General features: G+C 31.9%; 2 protein-coding genes and 1 long non-coding RNA gene across 6 annotated transcripts; 1 reads left to right on the top strand and 2 right to left on the bottom strand.

Moving 5' to 3' along the window:
• Positions 1-872: 872 nt before the first annotated feature.
• Positions 873-3,888, bottom strand: LOC123894557 (dr1-associated corepressor-like). The gene is made up of 6 exons (XM_045944576.1): positions 3,578-3,888; positions 2,894-2,966; positions 2,708-2,801; positions 1,986-2,114; positions 1,837-1,894; positions 873-1,724 (listed from the first exon to the last, which is right to left on the bottom strand). The coding sequence occupies exons 1-6, from the start codon at positions 3,608-3,610 to the stop codon at positions 1,212-1,214; spliced, it is 900 nt and encodes a 299-aa protein (XP_045800532.1). The 5' UTR covers positions 3,611-3,888; the 3' UTR covers positions 873-1,211.
• A 4,120-nt stretch (positions 3,889-8,008) lies between these two features.
• Positions 8,009-8,821, top strand: LOC123894556. The gene has a single exon (XM_045944575.1). It carries the CDS (start codon positions 8,087-8,089, stop codon positions 8,591-8,593), a length of 507 nt encoding a protein of 168 aa, XP_045800531.1. The 5' UTR covers positions 8,009-8,086; the 3' UTR covers positions 8,594-8,821.
• Positions 8,822-11,488: 2,667 nt separating this feature from the next.
• Positions 11,489-15,708, bottom strand: LOC123894555. Of its 4 annotated transcripts, XR_006803864.1 has the most exons (7): positions 15,179-15,697; positions 15,020-15,086; positions 14,648-14,688; positions 13,837-14,002; positions 13,108-13,173; positions 12,258-12,334; positions 11,489-11,807 (listed from the first exon to the last, which is right to left on the bottom strand). It is a non-coding gene; the product is annotated as an uncharacterized LOC123894555 (long non-coding RNA). The 4 variants fall into 4 exon arrangements; XR_006803862.1 differs by having other exon boundaries at positions 13,837-14,688; positions 15,179-15,708; XR_006803863.1 differs by lacking the exon at positions 14,648-14,688 and having other exon boundaries at positions 13,886-14,002; positions 15,179-15,688.
• Positions 15,709-16,800: the final 1,092 nt, after the last annotated feature.

Here is a 16,800-nt window from a genome sequence, read left to right as displayed (position 1 = left end):
TTATTCAAAAAAATAAAATAAAGTCAAACTATTTTCATGTAACTGTAACTTATTTTCATAAGCTATCATGAAAAACTTACGAAAATAAGTTAAAAACAGCTTATGGACATGTCATAAACTTTTCATAAACTATCCCAAATAGTCTCAAAAGTACTTAAGTCCGGTAGATAAGATCAAATAAATCACATCACTCATATATGATACTTTCCTATGTATTCTCTTGTTATTGTAGGAATAGTTTTTAATTCATCTCTCATGGATAACTGATAATATTGTATTTTTTTTATTTTTTTCTAATTCAGGGAACTGATGTTCTTATTTTCCAACCAGATGAGGAAGACAACTCTTTAAAATATCTTATAATAAAAAGTTATGTTTTTTGACGCAATAATAAAAAGTTATGTTTAAAAAATGGTATACTCAACCTGTTTGAAATTTAAAAACTGTTGTTTTTTCAATACAAAATTTCTACATTTTATATGTTTAACGAGTGTCCTTGAACCACTTGTTAGTATAACCCCATCTTTAAATTGTTTGCTAGCATAACCCTATCTTTAAACCGTTTCAAGTTAGTCACTATTCAATGAGTACAATATAACTTCAAATCATTTGAATTGAATTAGTTTCCAAACTTAATTTAGTTTTTTCAGATAGCAATAAATAAACCTTGATAAACATAATAAGTTTGATAAAAGGAGATAATGCCATCAAGCTTGTTTACATTGGCTATCTATTATGTCAAAAGATACATCTACATAACTCATTATCTATTCTTCACAAGATGAGGTTGATTCAGCATGCCATGTTCTATGCATGTAAATTTTCTTCCAATAATTTGCCAAATTTGTTTACTACTTGTGAAACTTAAAAGATATCCAAAATTAATATAACCATGCATTAAAATTACAACCAAGACTAGAATGAGTAGCAATGTAGTTACTTGCAGTTCCAAAACACTAGGTTTGGATGCATAAAATCACTACATATGATTTTGATATACACAACAGGCCTAAAAGTACAACAAGTTAACATATCTTGTTACAAGAAAGATACAACAGCTTCAGAAAACATAGATAAACCGAATTAAACAAAAGGGACATTCTGAACCGAACCCTTTTTCTTCAGTCAACATAAGACAGCTAGTATATACCTGTTCTAAACTCAAAATGAGTTTTTAGCTAATCTAACCTCCTCCTCCCAAAGACTACAAGTTACCCTTCCTCGTCATAATCTTCATCATCCTCATCCATTCGCGTACCAAGCTGTGCAAGCTGCATTGAATCAATGGCCATCTTGTCAACCTCAGAAAGGGACCAGCCCGGAATTTCTTCATGATGCTTGATGTCTGTTGGAGGAGGTACAGACAATGGGGGATTAGCGGCTTCAGGATTAGTAGGTGTGAGATTAGCAACTGCACTAGCCTTTTTGTCATCATTTTCGTTCATATTGGCATTCAGATCAATATTAAGGAGTGAGTCGGAGTTATCAACAGGAAGAATAACAACACTCGGCTTTGGTAACTCATTTGACTCTGAGCCATCAAGTATAGCCACATTTGTATCTACACTATGTTGGCTAACTTGCTGAACAGAAGGACAAGGCTCAGACTCAGCGTCCTGATGATGTCCCTCTCTTGGTATAGCTCGTCCACGACCTCGACCACGTCCTCTACCTCTACCTCGGCCTCTTCCCCTACCAGTAGGGCTAGTGTGGCTCAACTCAAGCTGAAATAAAATAAGACACATGATTGTGTGATTGATGTTGACCATATTGTGCAGAGAAGTGCTTAAGAAATTAAAAGGGCTTTCATACAGATTTAAGAAAAAGTAAAATTACCATTTTGCCCCTCTTAGCTTCTTCATCGCTTTCATTACCATCGTCACCTGCAGCTTTCCTGGAAACATGGTTTAAATGCATTAATAACTACATGTAAATCAGAAAGGTAAAAAAAGACAAAATGAATACGAAGCTTTCGGACTTCAAACCTTCTTTTTGAAATGGTCTGATCATCAGCACCAGCATCAGTATGGCCATGACCATGGCCGTAGTCAGGAACCTTGCTGACTACATCCTTCAGAAAGTCAAAAACATTATAGCTTTGTACACAATGTTTTCTGCAGTTTACATTTGCCACTTGTTAGACTTGATTTTATAGCTTGTCTAAAGATAAAATGAGTTCGGAAGGAATGCACGTGAAAAACATAGTAGATCTTAATTGTATTCCATTTTCAGATGTTCAATAAAATAAATCAAATTGTCTAAAACGGAAATATTTAGAAGGAAAGACAGAATAAAGCATTATCATCCATCGTTGTAGATGTAATCTTACAAAATAATCACACTGAATGTTACTTTATCTATGCAATACAACAACGACCATTGGTTATAAAATGAGTTCATGGTCATAAAATGAGTTCACGGAGTTAATTATAGAACCTCGAAGAACTAGACAATTGAATGCAAGTGAAACCCTAACCATTGGGGATTCCATATAGGATTCCTCCACGCATTGAACTTTGTTATATTACTCTTGTTTACTTTCAATTAAATTACATATTTGTAACAAAAGTGAGTTTTAAATAATAGATAAAAACATTAAAACAAGTCCATTATAGAGATTTGAGACATTACTCTGATTTCTTGAGTTAGTTCTAACACATGAAAAGGAGAAATCGGAGAAAAGTAATAAAAAGCATACTATACTTACAAATGCAACGAGTTCATGGTTTTCGCTCCTCTTTGAAGAGTTATTTCATAAGTACGATCACAAAGATCTTGCAGAAATAGCTCTAGAGCTTTAGCTGTAACAATGAATTCAACAGCAATGTCAACAAAACAAATAAACGCCATCTTAAAATTAACAACATAGTAAATCAAATTCAAAGCAACTCACAAACTAAAACAGGCACAGCTAATGCTATCTTTCCAACATCCTCATCAGCTTGCATAATCTTCTTTATCCGAGCCTGCAAATTCATGTATACATCACATCAACTCACGCTCCTAACTTCGTTTACAAGAATCCACGACTCATAAAATAGGTTTAAGAGTACAAACATTTTAACAATGGCAACTAAAATTGAGAATTCAACATAAACCAAACATAATTCTCTCAAAACACTTCCAAAAAATCTCAACTAACGGCGGTGAGTTGGATAGCTCAACTGGTTTGAGCTAAGGGTTAAAAGAAGGTCCGGTGAAAAATACTTAACACTAACAACAATTACAAACTTTGGCCGTTTAAAAAAAAAAAAAACCTCAACTAATGCATACATCAAATAATTCAAAATCACAAAATCAAATCAATTCTAAACTAAGCTAAGCAGCTAAAAAAATTAAAAATTCACACAACTCAATAATATAATACCCACATCACTCAAAACCCATCAATTTCAACAATCAAACATCATAAAACAAAAAATTAAATTTCCATAAACTAGGTTAAATTTAATTAAGCTCAATTACCAAAAAAAAAAAAAAACAAAATCAGCAAAAATGTTACTTTGAATTGTAAAACAGCATAGAACAAGTAAAGTTAAAGATCAAAACTTTGGAGACAGAAATTGAAAATACTCACAGCAGGGAAACGGGTATCGAGCTTCTTCTTCATGGTAAGAGAAATTGAAGAGAAAAGAGTGAAAAGGAGATCAACTGAAGAATAAAAAAGAGAGCAAGAAGCTGAAATCGAAAGCTTTGAAGAGAAATATTGTTGCTAATGTCAACGCGATGAAATCAACAGAACCCATTTTCAGATCCAAAGGTACAAAACACACTTCATCGTATCTCTCTGTCTTTAGATTCGTTTCAACGTAAGATTGACACGGCTGTTACGGAAATTTGTGTGACGGCCCAATGGTTTCAGAACACCATATATATGTATATATAGTCAACAGAATATAAGAAAAATTCAATTTTTATGTTTTGATAAGCTTACTTTCTAAATTCATTGAATAATTAATGTATTTGGTCTATATTATAGACCATATTCATCAGTTATCAAATGAATCTGAAAAATTAACTTTCACTTATAATTAATACATTAATTAATTATACAATCAATTTAAAAAACAATTTTTGCTAATATTTTGTTACGAAAGAGTATATACTCCCTCGATCTTTAATACTCTCTCCGTGACAATATACAAGCAAAAATCAATTTTTTAGGTTCATTGCATATTTATTGTATTTGGTCTATATTATAGGACAGATACATTAAATATGCAATGAACTTAAAAAGTTAATTTTTGCTTATATATTGTCACAGGGGAGTATATAATAAGACAAAAAAATATTATTTTTAGATATATTGAAAGATTGGTGTATCGTCTATATTTATGTATTTAGGCAATATTATAAACTAGATACATCAATCTTTCAATGTATCTAAAAAGTACATTCTTTCTTACATTAAGGATTAAAGAATACTCTCTCTATCCTTAATTGTAAGCAAAAATGTACATTTTTAATTCATTTAAAAACGAATGTATTTGGTCTATAATATAGGCTAGATACATTAATTGTTCAATGAATCTGAAAATTTGATTGTTGCTTATAATTACGAATATGAAAGTAATTCAAAGTATTTTTTTTTTAAGAAAAATGCTAAAAAAAACTAATCTTATCTTGAAAGTTGCTACTATAAAATAATGATAAGAACATACTCCGAAAAAATGAATTTAACAAAATAAAAAATGAATTTAAAAAATCTAATATAAATACTTCAGCCCTAAAAAAATCGAAGCATTTATATATAGTTGGTTTAGTTATGTCAATTGGCTAAAGATAGAGTTGGCGATGAATCAGCCAACTTGAGTAGTATTCGAGACTCGATTCAAGAATGATTTGTTGATTTTTTGGTTCATGAATTAAATAAGCCGAATTTGCATGGAGAATCAAGTTTGTTAATTAAATGAGTTGAACTTGAGCTATATACATATGAGATAGATAAAATTTGTTGAAGTTTTTAAGGATTTTAAAAATAAATAGGCTCACGTCAGAATATATACGAAAAATGGAGAATAAGATTATCTATAATAAGAGCAACAAATGACAAATAAAGTAAAATGGAATTTCGAGGTTTCACATTAAAAATTGATATAAATTCCAATTTATTCGTGGATCTAATTTTATTTTTTTACTTTTGAGTTATGCGGTTTAAGCTAATTAACGAGCCAAACCGAGTTGTTCGTAAACTCAAATTGAGTCGAGTTTGAGCTAAAAAAATTTGTGTCGATCTCACAAGTCGAGTTACGAGAGAGAAAAATGAACAGTTGGAAAAAGAATTCGTGTCAAATTAGAATTCAAGCTCAGGGAGGTTCGTCTCGACTTGTTTCCAACCCCAAGTCGGGATATCTTATTATATACAGTATGTCGGAGTATGAGTTAGAACTCCGAACACTCTATTTATTCACTCTAAGGTGAAATTTTTAACTACTTGCTACTTAACCAAATAATAATAATAATAATAATAATAATAATAATAATAATAATAATAATAATAATAAGGCTTAAATGCAGTTTTGCCCCCTGTTTTGATTAAATCGGAATTTTACCCCCTGTTTTAAAATGCGGACTTTTACCCCCCCTGTTTTATAATTTTTTGGATTTTGCCCCACCTAAAATTCTGCTTTCGAGTCACAACTTCAAAGTTTCGCACACAACTCAAATTGGATCAATAATTCACCAAACGGATATCCAAATGACCGTAATCGAGTTATCTTTCCACAGAATCAAACCCCATTAAATTTGGAGTTACAAAGAGAGATTAATTACCGTTTTAGTGAAGGTATGTCCCCCAACAATTATGCACAAAATCTGCTTTCGAGCCACAACTTCAAAACTTCGCATAGAATTCCATTTGGATCCATAATTCACCAAACAGATATCGAAATGACCGTAATCGAGTTATATTTCCACAAAATCAAACTCCACTAAATTTGGAGTTACAAAGAGAGATTAATTATCATTTTAGTGAAAGTTTGTCCAAATCAATTATTGTATGGAACTACTACTGATATTTTTGTCATGTCTCTCACCCTGTAGCTCATTTTTCAATAGTATTTACATGTCCGGAAAGTTAACGAAATTACCCTTGTTTTCATTTAAATTTCGTCAAATTTGGAGTTACGATGTGTTTGGTAGACGATGTTGAATTTGAAGGTCATAAGTAGATTTCTGCAAAATTAGTAATTGGATAGATCTTCACTAAAACTGTAATTAATCTCTCTTTGTAACTCCAAATTTAGTGGGGTTTGATTATGTGGAAATCTAACTCGATTATGGTCATTTCGGTATCCGTTTGGTGAATTATTGTTCCAAATTGAGTTGTGTGTGAAGCTTTGAAGTCGTGACTCGAAAGCAGATTTTGTGCAAATTTTTGGGGGACATACCTTCACTAAAACGATAATTAATCTCTCTTTGTAACTCCAAATTTAGTGGGTTTTGATTCTGTGAAAAGATAACTCGAGTACAGTCATTTCGATGTCCGTTTGGTGAATTATTGATCCAAATTGAGTTGTGTGTGAAGTTTTGAAATTGTGACTCGAAAGCAGAATTTTAGGGGGGGGGGTAAAAGTCCGCATTTTAAAACAAGAGGAGTAAAATTCCGATTTAATCAAAACATAGGGGGCAAAACTGCATTTAAGTCAAGCCTAATACTAATACTAATAATAATAATGATAATGATAATAATAATAATAATAATAATAATAATAATAATAATAATAATAATAATAATAATAATAATAAGCAAGTAAGAAAATAAATAATGAGATATTTTTTTTTGTTAAAAATTAAATCTTTTGTAAGAAAAAAAAAAAACTAAACATTTATTTTATTTGTAATAAAAATATTTCGTGCGAATCTCTCAAGTCGAGTTTCAAGCTAAAAACTGAACTGAACCTAAAGATTCTAACCGAACTGCTCGTGAACTTTAAACAAGCCAATCTCGAGTTGAAAATAGAATATCGTATTATATATGTTGTAGTTCGAGTTCGAACTCTGAACACTCTATTTATTTATCTTTAGGTGAAATTTCTAAGTTCTAACTACTTGTTACTTGACCAAAAAATAATATTATAATACTCCCTCCGTTTTTTATAAGTGTCTAGTTAGAAAGATAACACAAAATTAATTAAGTGTATTTTTGCATTTTATCTTCCTATTATACATTCATCTTAATTTACCAATAAATTCATATTTTTTTGCACTCTTTCAAATAAATTTATTGTTATACAAAAAATATTATATTGGTAACAAATTCTGTTTAAATCTGAATATAACGATGAATGAACAAATTTTCCTATCATAAAAAAACTCTGTTTAAAAAAAACAAACTTTAGTACTCAAACCACTAAATATTTTTTCAAAAATAGACTAAAAAAATATGATAAAGAAAAAAGAGACTAATTTTGAGAGAAATAAAATATTATTTTTGAGAGAAATAAATTGGACTAAAATATTATTTTTTTCTTTATTTAAAAAAATATTGTTGAGAGAAATAAATTGAAAAATTAGACAGTTAATTAGAAATACTAAATATGATAAAACTGAACACTTATAAAAAAAATGCAGGGAGTATGATAAATTTTTTATTTGCAATAATAATAATAATAATAATCAGCCAATAAAAAAAAAAAGCCGGTAAGAAAATAAATAATGAGATTTTTTTGTTAACAATTAGTAAATCTTTTTTAAAGAAAAAAAAAAATTAAACATTTACTGCATGTATTGATGAATTGCCAGGTAATATTAGATATTTTTACGGAAGATTAGATTAAACATTTATTGCATTTATTAAAGAAAAATTAGATTAGATTTTTTTTTTTTTTTACGGAAGAGATTAGATATTTTTTATTCTTGAGGATTTCACATTTAATGAATTGCCAGCTAATATTATGTGAGATACTTGCTTGAAGTTCACGCATCATATAACGGTCATAAAATCCCATTCTATAAATAATCAATCAATAATAATAATTCTCTCATCACTCTTCTATCTCTCTATCTCTCTATCTCTCAATATTCCACACTTCTCTGTATCTATCTCAATTTCTCTGTCTACACTGTGAGTTCAATTTTTGCAAGAATGAATCAAGTGATTAGGGGTTTGAATGTCAGAGGCAGTACTATGATGCAGCGTTCAACAATGGTTGATGATGTTTTGATCCTTGATTCTTTTGTCGGCAACAACATCATGTCTTCTTCACGATCATCAACAACAAGGGTCAATCATCCATTGATGGTCAACAATCATGTTCCCGCTCCTGTTATGCCGCCATGGTCGATGCTTGATCACACCATTGTTTTTCATTCTAACTCTATCGCTAATATGGGTCACCACCACCAACAACAACAAAACCCTAATGTTACTCGAGTGATGAATCGTGGTGTCAATCCTCGTCAAAATTTTCAACAACTTTTAATACCCATTGATGATGATGAACCAAAGACAACAACAGGGTCTTCTGCAGATTCCGATTCAACATGTTCCATATGTCTTACCGAGTTATCCACGGTTCCTCGACTACCGTTCGGATGCCTAAACACTGTTGTTCCCATTTATTTCATCTTGATTGCATTCAAGAGTGGCTGAATGTTAAATCGACATGTCCTTTGTGTCGCCGCGATGTTTAATAGTTACAATATTTTCTATGTAGGTTGATTGATTTAGTTTAGGTGAAAATATTCATGTGTTGTGATGATAGCTTTTCTAAACACATTATTCTAAATTTTTCGATGCATTTATCTCTTTTCCTTTATTGAATGGGAAATGTAATGTGTGAGAATTAAGGCCATGTCATCAGATTTAGCATATTTTATCTTTCAATGATGTTTCAAACAGATTATTGTTCCTTAATACTCAAATATCATTTGTCTCTTTAATCATGTCATGTCTGCATAGTTTTCAGTATTTGATTTTATTCTTCCAAACCTTATAACATATGGGTATAGACCATTGTACACACACTACTAAGAAAAACCAACAAAAAACAGAACAAATATGGTAACAAAAATTCAGAGAGTAAATGTAGAAACCTTAAGAATGTAGAATCTATTTTCTTGTCACAATTACAGATTCTCTAGACTTTACTTCGATTTTTGAATTGACAAGAATAAGTAAAATATGGTAACTATTAAAATAGTGCAAACAATGTCATGTTTTATTGTTTCTTAACTGCAAACCAGAATGTTCTGTTTTCTTTGGTAAAACATCCACACATAAGCACAAAAATTAGAATAAAAAAAAGTCTACATTAGAAAAGGACTAAGAAAGTGACACCCATGGTGCTGATGTTGGTTAACCAAGTAGGAGGATGGGGTAATTATGTCATCGGTGAAATTTCGAATGCTGGTTTTTGTTTACATTGACGATGGCAAAAGCCAGGTGAAATTTCAAATGTTGGGGCGAGGAGGCAGAGGAGGCGCTGATCACGGCTAGAGTGGTTGTTGATTCAGCCATTGACAGAGGTTGAAAGCAGAAGGTGGTGTGAAGGAAGGATCTAAAACCAAGCTGATACCAATACCATATAAGAAAATAACTTAATGAATATTATTGAATAATTTGTGTTCCTAATATACAACAATGGCTATCTTCACAAACATCACCAATGAATATCAAGTCAATAAAAATTATTATTTTCTAAATATATAATTCCTTGAAGTCTTGAAATCAAACTAATTGAAGACCTTTTGTGAAGATGTATACAATTTCATAGCGCGATGGGACATGTATAACGGGTCGGGTCCAAGAGCCTCTTTTTCGCAAACAAAATGAATGTTCATTTCAATAATATGCTTCGTGGGTTGGTGCTTAACTGATTCTGCAGAGAGGTATATCGCACTAACATTATATCCAATAGACTTATATACTAATGTAGCCTTGTGGAGAGGACAATGTAACTCTAAAGGAGAGGCTTTTTCAAAAAAAAAAAAAAAAACTCCAAAAGAGAGGATTATAACTATAGGCCAAGACAATGGTCCACAAAAAATTGTATTTTGATCAAATTTATTTATTTTGCGCAAGTCAACCAAATTTTAACAAAACTTTCAAAATTTAAATGTAACATTTTTATTATTTTAGGAAAAAAAAACTGTATATTTCAATTAGGGGTATTCAAACCGATCCAAAATAACCGAAACCGTAAAAAATCAATTTTTTTATGTGTTGGGATGTCCTTTTGTGAAAACCGTTGGATCGAGTTTTTGATTGATTTTTCAAAACCTACTCAAACCAATTTATTTTTCTAAAAATTGTGATTTTTGACGTCATAAAATGTGATTTATTGTCGCTAACATTAAATCTAAAGATAAAATATTACTCAAAATTTACCTTTTTTGGCATTAAAAGTTGTCATTTTTAAGGAGAAAAAATTGATTTAAGATCAAAATTCAATAAATGTAATATAGAGGGACCAAAATGTTCAATTTTAAATTTTTGTGAGTTTATTTATTTATTTATTTATTTATTTATCATTTTACGGTTGAATTGTGTTAAGAATAATGGTGATTAGTTAGTAGTTTCTATTAGTTAGTTAGAGTTTATATGAGTTTGTTATAGTTTGTTATTAGGTGGTTAGTTAGTTAGTTAACCCCTAAATTGCTCTATATAAGAGCCATCATTGTACTATTTTCATCATCTTTTATCAAATATGAATCCTTATGATTTTTACTATCTTGAAGACTTTCTGAAGTTTTCTCCATTTTCTCCAAACCATGAAAATCTTAACATGGTATCATCGCCTCGGTTTCGATCACCGAGAATCCATCCCGCTTCCGCCATTGTACCGGTACCGAAGAATTCCTCCATTGCTTATCACAAAGAAGTTTACACTGTACTTTTTGATCCACCTTCATTTCTAATGGTTCACTCCATTTTTTGTCACCTATGGAAGAAATCAAAGATGGAAAAGAAGTTTTCGCCATTGCCGCCACTTCTTAAGCCACTGCAACAACTTCCGATGAATTTTGCAATTACTCACTACTACAAAAAATGCATTTTATAGCGCTTATTTTGAGCTTTTATAGCGTTTAAAAGCGCTATAGATGTTGGCGCTATTATATTATCTGCTGCCTATTATAGCGCTTTCAGAAAACGCTATTGTAAGTAATAAAACGCTATAATATATGTGATTAAGGCGCCTTGGCAACATTATTTAATATCGGTTTAAGGAAGAAGCGCTATTAAAGGTTCCAGCTTTAATAGCGCCCGTGAATAAAACGCTATTATATGTTATAAAGTTCAAAAGCTTCTATAGCGCCCGCGTGCAAAGCGCTATTGTAAATATGTTTTCTTCCAAACCTTTTACAGCGGTTTATTAAGAAACGCTATTGTAAGTCTTACGTTTTTTTTTAATTCAAACCTGGAGGTTTTTTTTTTATTATTCAACCTGGAGCTTTTTTTTTTAATATGTAAACATAGAGTTATTTTTTAATATGTAAACCTAGAGTTAATTTCAAATTTAAAAACTAGTAAATAACATCAACTAAATTTATAGAGAATAAAAAGTAATTTTTCAATATAACATGAAAAATATACTAGATTTGGTCTAAAACAATATTTGAGTACATCTAACCAACAAAACAAACTTATGCTAATACAAAGGTCCTTATGATCCTCAACCTTAATCAGATTAAAACAACCAACCACAAGACAACAAAATTGATTTACTACAAGCTCCCAACAGTCCATTTCCTGCAACCGGTTGATGATCGTCAGAACACCACAGCAAACAAATTAAATTTAACCTAAGCATTCCTCTGCCATTTTACAACCAAGCCAGCTCCTCTCTCATGTTTTCAAGAAGTCGCTGAAAAATTAAAAATATACTCAATATAGTCAATATGTTGTGTTCATGAGAGATTGATCCAAATTTTGTTTCAAATTAATATTATACTAAAGAGAAAATGAGTATAACATCATATGCAAATCAAGATGCAAGAAAAAGTTAACCAAGACCACGACACCTAACTCACTTAAAGCACAACCAGTTTAACACTAAAACAAAACACCAACCTATGTCTTGCATAAAGCACACCTCACAATTATAACACCACCATAAGAGCAACCACTCAAAACTATATATAAAGAGTAAAAAATAGGTCCTGCGACTAGACCAAACACAATAGCAAAGAAGAGAAGGCTGGAAGCCACTCAACACAAACAATTGTAGCAGCTTTGTGCACAAACACAATACAAATTTAAAAAATAAAAATAGCAACTGCACACTTCATGTAACTTATCCACTTTTGTTTCCTACCTTAAACTTTTTGCCTCAGGAACAATATTTGTGACCATATAATCTTTCCATTCCTCCTTCACTTCATGCAACTTATCCTTAGAGAATAAAAACTAACATAACATCAAATACTTTATAGAGAATAAAAAGTACTTTTCCAAACACATTTAATCTTGACAGAAGCATAAGGCATGTAGTATTTCAGTTGAGCAACGCACCAATAAAAAATTAAACAAACTTAGTTCAGAAGTATAGTATCTCAACTCAGCAACAAAAAATAATCCAACAACACTCGAGTTCTTCAATTAATTATAGTCAGCAGAACTATGTATGGCATATTGGTATTCATTTCTCTAGTCAAAATTACATTGTCTCTAAACTAAAGTTGCAACGTGCAATTAGTGTTATTCCTATAATCCTATAACAGACTACACTTCCATTTCAACCTACCTATGTGATTCAACTTTCAGTAACAAGTATGCTAAACTAGAAAGATAATAACTATTAAAAGTTACATATACATTTAGCCTATAGTTTCATTCAACTAGTAAAAGAAAGAAATAAACAACTCACATACCTAAGCCACTAGACCAAGAGTTGTTTTTGACTGATAAATAACTCTCATTGACAATAATCTTTGCCAATTAGTTCTTCGATAAGCCAAAAGTAAGATGAAGTAAATAAATACCACAAAAAAAAAAGAAGGAAGGCGAGGAAGAGAAGATCTGCCATCATCTTCTTTCTTCCCTCAATAGGCAAAACATTGGTAGTTTTATTACTTAGTCAAGACAATAGGCATAATGTATGAACTCATGAATATTCCAAATAGACAATTCACAAACTTAATATTGCACAGAGTATGGGAACTTACTTGATGACGTCGACGAGGATGCAAGTGATCTCTTTTTGTGGCAACAACTTCTAGCAATGTACACAACTGCATGAAAAACGGGAAAAACCAAAAAGAGATGTAAGAATTTAGAGAGAAAAAATGAAGAAAACGGAAAATCAATCAAACATTTCCAACATGAGCTACACCCAAAAACAAACACCTAATAATCATACACCACTACACACCACAATATTACCAACAAACCAAACCAGCATTACTACTCAAAGCAAACTGCAAAGTTTCGCTAGTGATGCACCTTTGATCTAAATCATGTAGAAATTTGACAAAGTGAAATTATTATTCTTTTTGACAAAAAAAAAAAAGTAAATATGATAATTACATGTCATGCCCCTGTCTAACCTTATAAAGATAGATTGGCAAAAATATGTGTAGAATATAGATACTAAGTTTTCCCTAGATATACTGAAGGTTCTTTATAATTTTAGGAGTCATTGATCTCCCACATTTCCTAATGTGGAATCTTCCTACCCAACTACTCCTCAATTCTATTTCGGTAACCAATCATTTAGCATTTGTAAAGCAAAATACGAAATGAGTCACTCAAACTGAATCACAAATTGATATCATTAAAATCTTGCTATCTTTCTACAACTATAGTTTGGCTTGAATGAGCATAAATGATCAAAAAATAAAAAAGATCAAGTGAATCAACACATCTATCTCATTGGAAGTCTCCTATATTCTCACCCTTTTCCTATCAGTAAATTTTCTCTACATTCTTTATAAAATACACCACCTCATTCTAGGCACTTGAAAGTCCCTTAGAGGAGCTCGGGTCGAAACTATTGTCCTCTTTACCACTCTTTTTACATATACAAGCCTTCCAATCTCTGATATAGGTAATTCCCTTAACCTGCAGATGTGTAAGTTCAATGGTGAGCAAAATTGATTTTCAATGAGATACAAACACAGGCACGCGCGCGCGCACACACACACAAAATCACAACTTCAAGGCCTCCAATTTCGATTAAAAATATGTTAAACTAAAATGAATGAAACACGAACGAAAATTAGAAAGGAAATGGATATACCTGACTTCAGCACCATAACAAAACACTTATAGGCATTTTGTAAATAAGGTTCAGGCAATGATCAATGTCGGCTATATTAAATAAGCAAAGAATTTCTAAACCAGAACACACAGAGTATAAGGAATATCTAAATAAGCAAAGAAAACTATATTCAATAATAAGGCATATGGAATGCTTAAACCAGAACACAGTCAATAAATATCCCAATATACAAAAGCAAACTTGAAGAAAACTACTTCACCCCAATACAAATCTATCTCCCTATGATAGAAGCAAAATCCTCCCTCTACTCCTAAAGATAGCATCTCCATAAGACAAATAAGATAAGCATTTGAGCTTCAGAATTCAGTTATCTAAGATAAGTATAATAGACAGAACCACTCTGAACATTGCCACAAAAGTGAATTTAGCATTTGATTTGTAATTACCAGCCACAAAAGTGAATTTAGCATTTGATTTGTAATTACCATGAGTAGCATATTTCTCACAGATTCATATGCTTTGGAACCTGATGGACAAAACCAAAATGACCAAAACAAGTAATGATTACACTTAATAATTCCTTATTAATTTAATCAATTATTATTCAACTGGGATGATAGATCAAGACCTGGAGCATATGCACAAAATATATTCAATTTCAATTGTAAAAATAAGTACCAAACCATATATTGTGATATAGAACTAGTTAATTTTTTAACACATGTATCTAATGGCTCTATTCCTAAAGCATGTCACAATGAAAAGGATACACATAATATTAAGATTTAAAAACATATAATTTATGACCAATTATTATATTATAATCATAAAAAACAACACAAAACTATGCATCTTACCAATGGTATCTTAGCTTTTGTGCATTAGAAAGTTCTCCAATGGTAGATACAGCCCCCGTGGGATGGTCTAAAACAAAAACTATGCATCTTACAAAAAAACCAGGAAAAAAAAACCTAAAAAAGCAACATGAAATTAATACAGAGCAAAATTGAAATTACCTTGAGCTCATGTAAAGCAACAAGTATTTCCCTAAAACCTTTCAGGTATGCCTTTCTTATAATAACCTAAAATAAGTAAAAGAAGGGCGTGAGGTGTTGAAAGCAATAATTTAGGGTTTGATAATCACGAGGATTAGGGTTCAATTGCTGGGTCGGGAGAGAAATCACGAGATTTAGGGTTCGATGATGGAGGTGTTGGGTCGAAACGAAAGAACTAGGATTGACGGAGATGGAGGTGAGGTGCTAAGTTGAAACCAAGGAACTTGATAAGGATAAAGATGGAGGTTTGATGAGATGGAAAGTAGAAGAACCAAGGGTTCGACGGTGAGTGATCAAAGAGGAACGACAGATAGTGAGAAACGAATTAGGAAAGTAAGGGATAGCAAGGACTGTTCTATTTTTGCTATATATATTTTTTAATTTATTAATCAACAACTAAGGGGTCAAAGGTTCGACACCCGGCAACCACAAATTTCTTTTATTAATTTTGACTACTATAGCGCTTGTGTCAAAAGCGTTATTATATAGTATCGGATTTAATAGCGCTTTCCTTAGAAGTGCTATTATAGTGATCCGCGTGCGCACCTTTTAATGGCGTTTTATCGAAAAGCGCTATTATATTGTCACTGCGTTTGATGTTTTAATAGCGCTTTCCATATAAGCGCTGTTAAATGGGCTCCGTTTCAGGTTTTAATAGTGCTTTTAAATAAGCGCTATTAAATGTGCGCTATAAAAGCTAATTTTTGTAGTAGTGACTTCAACCATGGATGAGGATCTTGATTCTGAAATCTTGGAGAAGAACAATTCTGAGTTCACCTTTGACAGCTTCAGTTTCGGCAATTTTTGTTCTGAAATTGTTCCGATCAAGTCGATTAAGCCCGTTAAACCAAGATTCAATGGATGCATAATCAAGATCGGGGAGATATCTTGTTTCTTGAACAACTGCACACCAGAAAAACATCATGATTCCGCATCATCATTTTCGTTCCCAATTTCAGAGATCAAAGATGAATTGATGAAATTTCCAAATGCGAGTAACGCTTCTTCAACTACAAATCTTGAATCCGTGTTCGTTGTTTCTGAATCCGTCACGGAATTGAACGGGTCTTTTCAAGAATCAATGGATCTAGTGGTGCAGAATCCTCATCGCGGTTATTTTGGAATCGCCGTGAAAAATCACTCTATCTCCTCCTTCGCTGGTCACCTTCTAGAAGGTACAGTTCTCCTTGATCTAGATTTGGTTTCGATACAAATGTGTAGCTTGCTTCACCGCATCAACAACACCATTTTCGCCGTCGAAACTGTTTTCGATCCCGGCGGTGTAGTCAAGCCTCTCCCCGACATGATAACCTTGATATCGTTCTCACCGTCAACTTTTTGTTTGATCATGGTGTTCGTTGTTGAATTTTTGGGTGAATTCGCCGTCATTGTGTTTGATCCTGGCGGGAATCGTCACCACTCGCAGTTGAAGTCTCTAACTGCCATCTTTATTTCAGAAGAAAAGCACACAAAGGTCAAGGATTCAAAATCTTCTTTGTTCATCATTGACTCTGAACTCAATTTGGCCTCTGAACACAACTTACCTTCTGAACTCAATCTGGCTTCTGGTACAAATTCTGATA

Source organism: Trifolium pratense, linkage group LG7 (genome assembly GCF_020283565.1).
Source record: "Trifolium pratense cultivar HEN17-A07 linkage group LG7, ARS_RC_1.1, whole genome shotgun sequence".
Classification (NCBI taxonomy): domain Eukaryota; kingdom Viridiplantae; phylum Streptophyta; class Magnoliopsida; order Fabales; family Fabaceae; genus Trifolium; species Trifolium pratense.
Note: the sequence above shows the minus strand (reverse complement) of the source record. Positions and strands in the feature narration are given on the sequence as shown.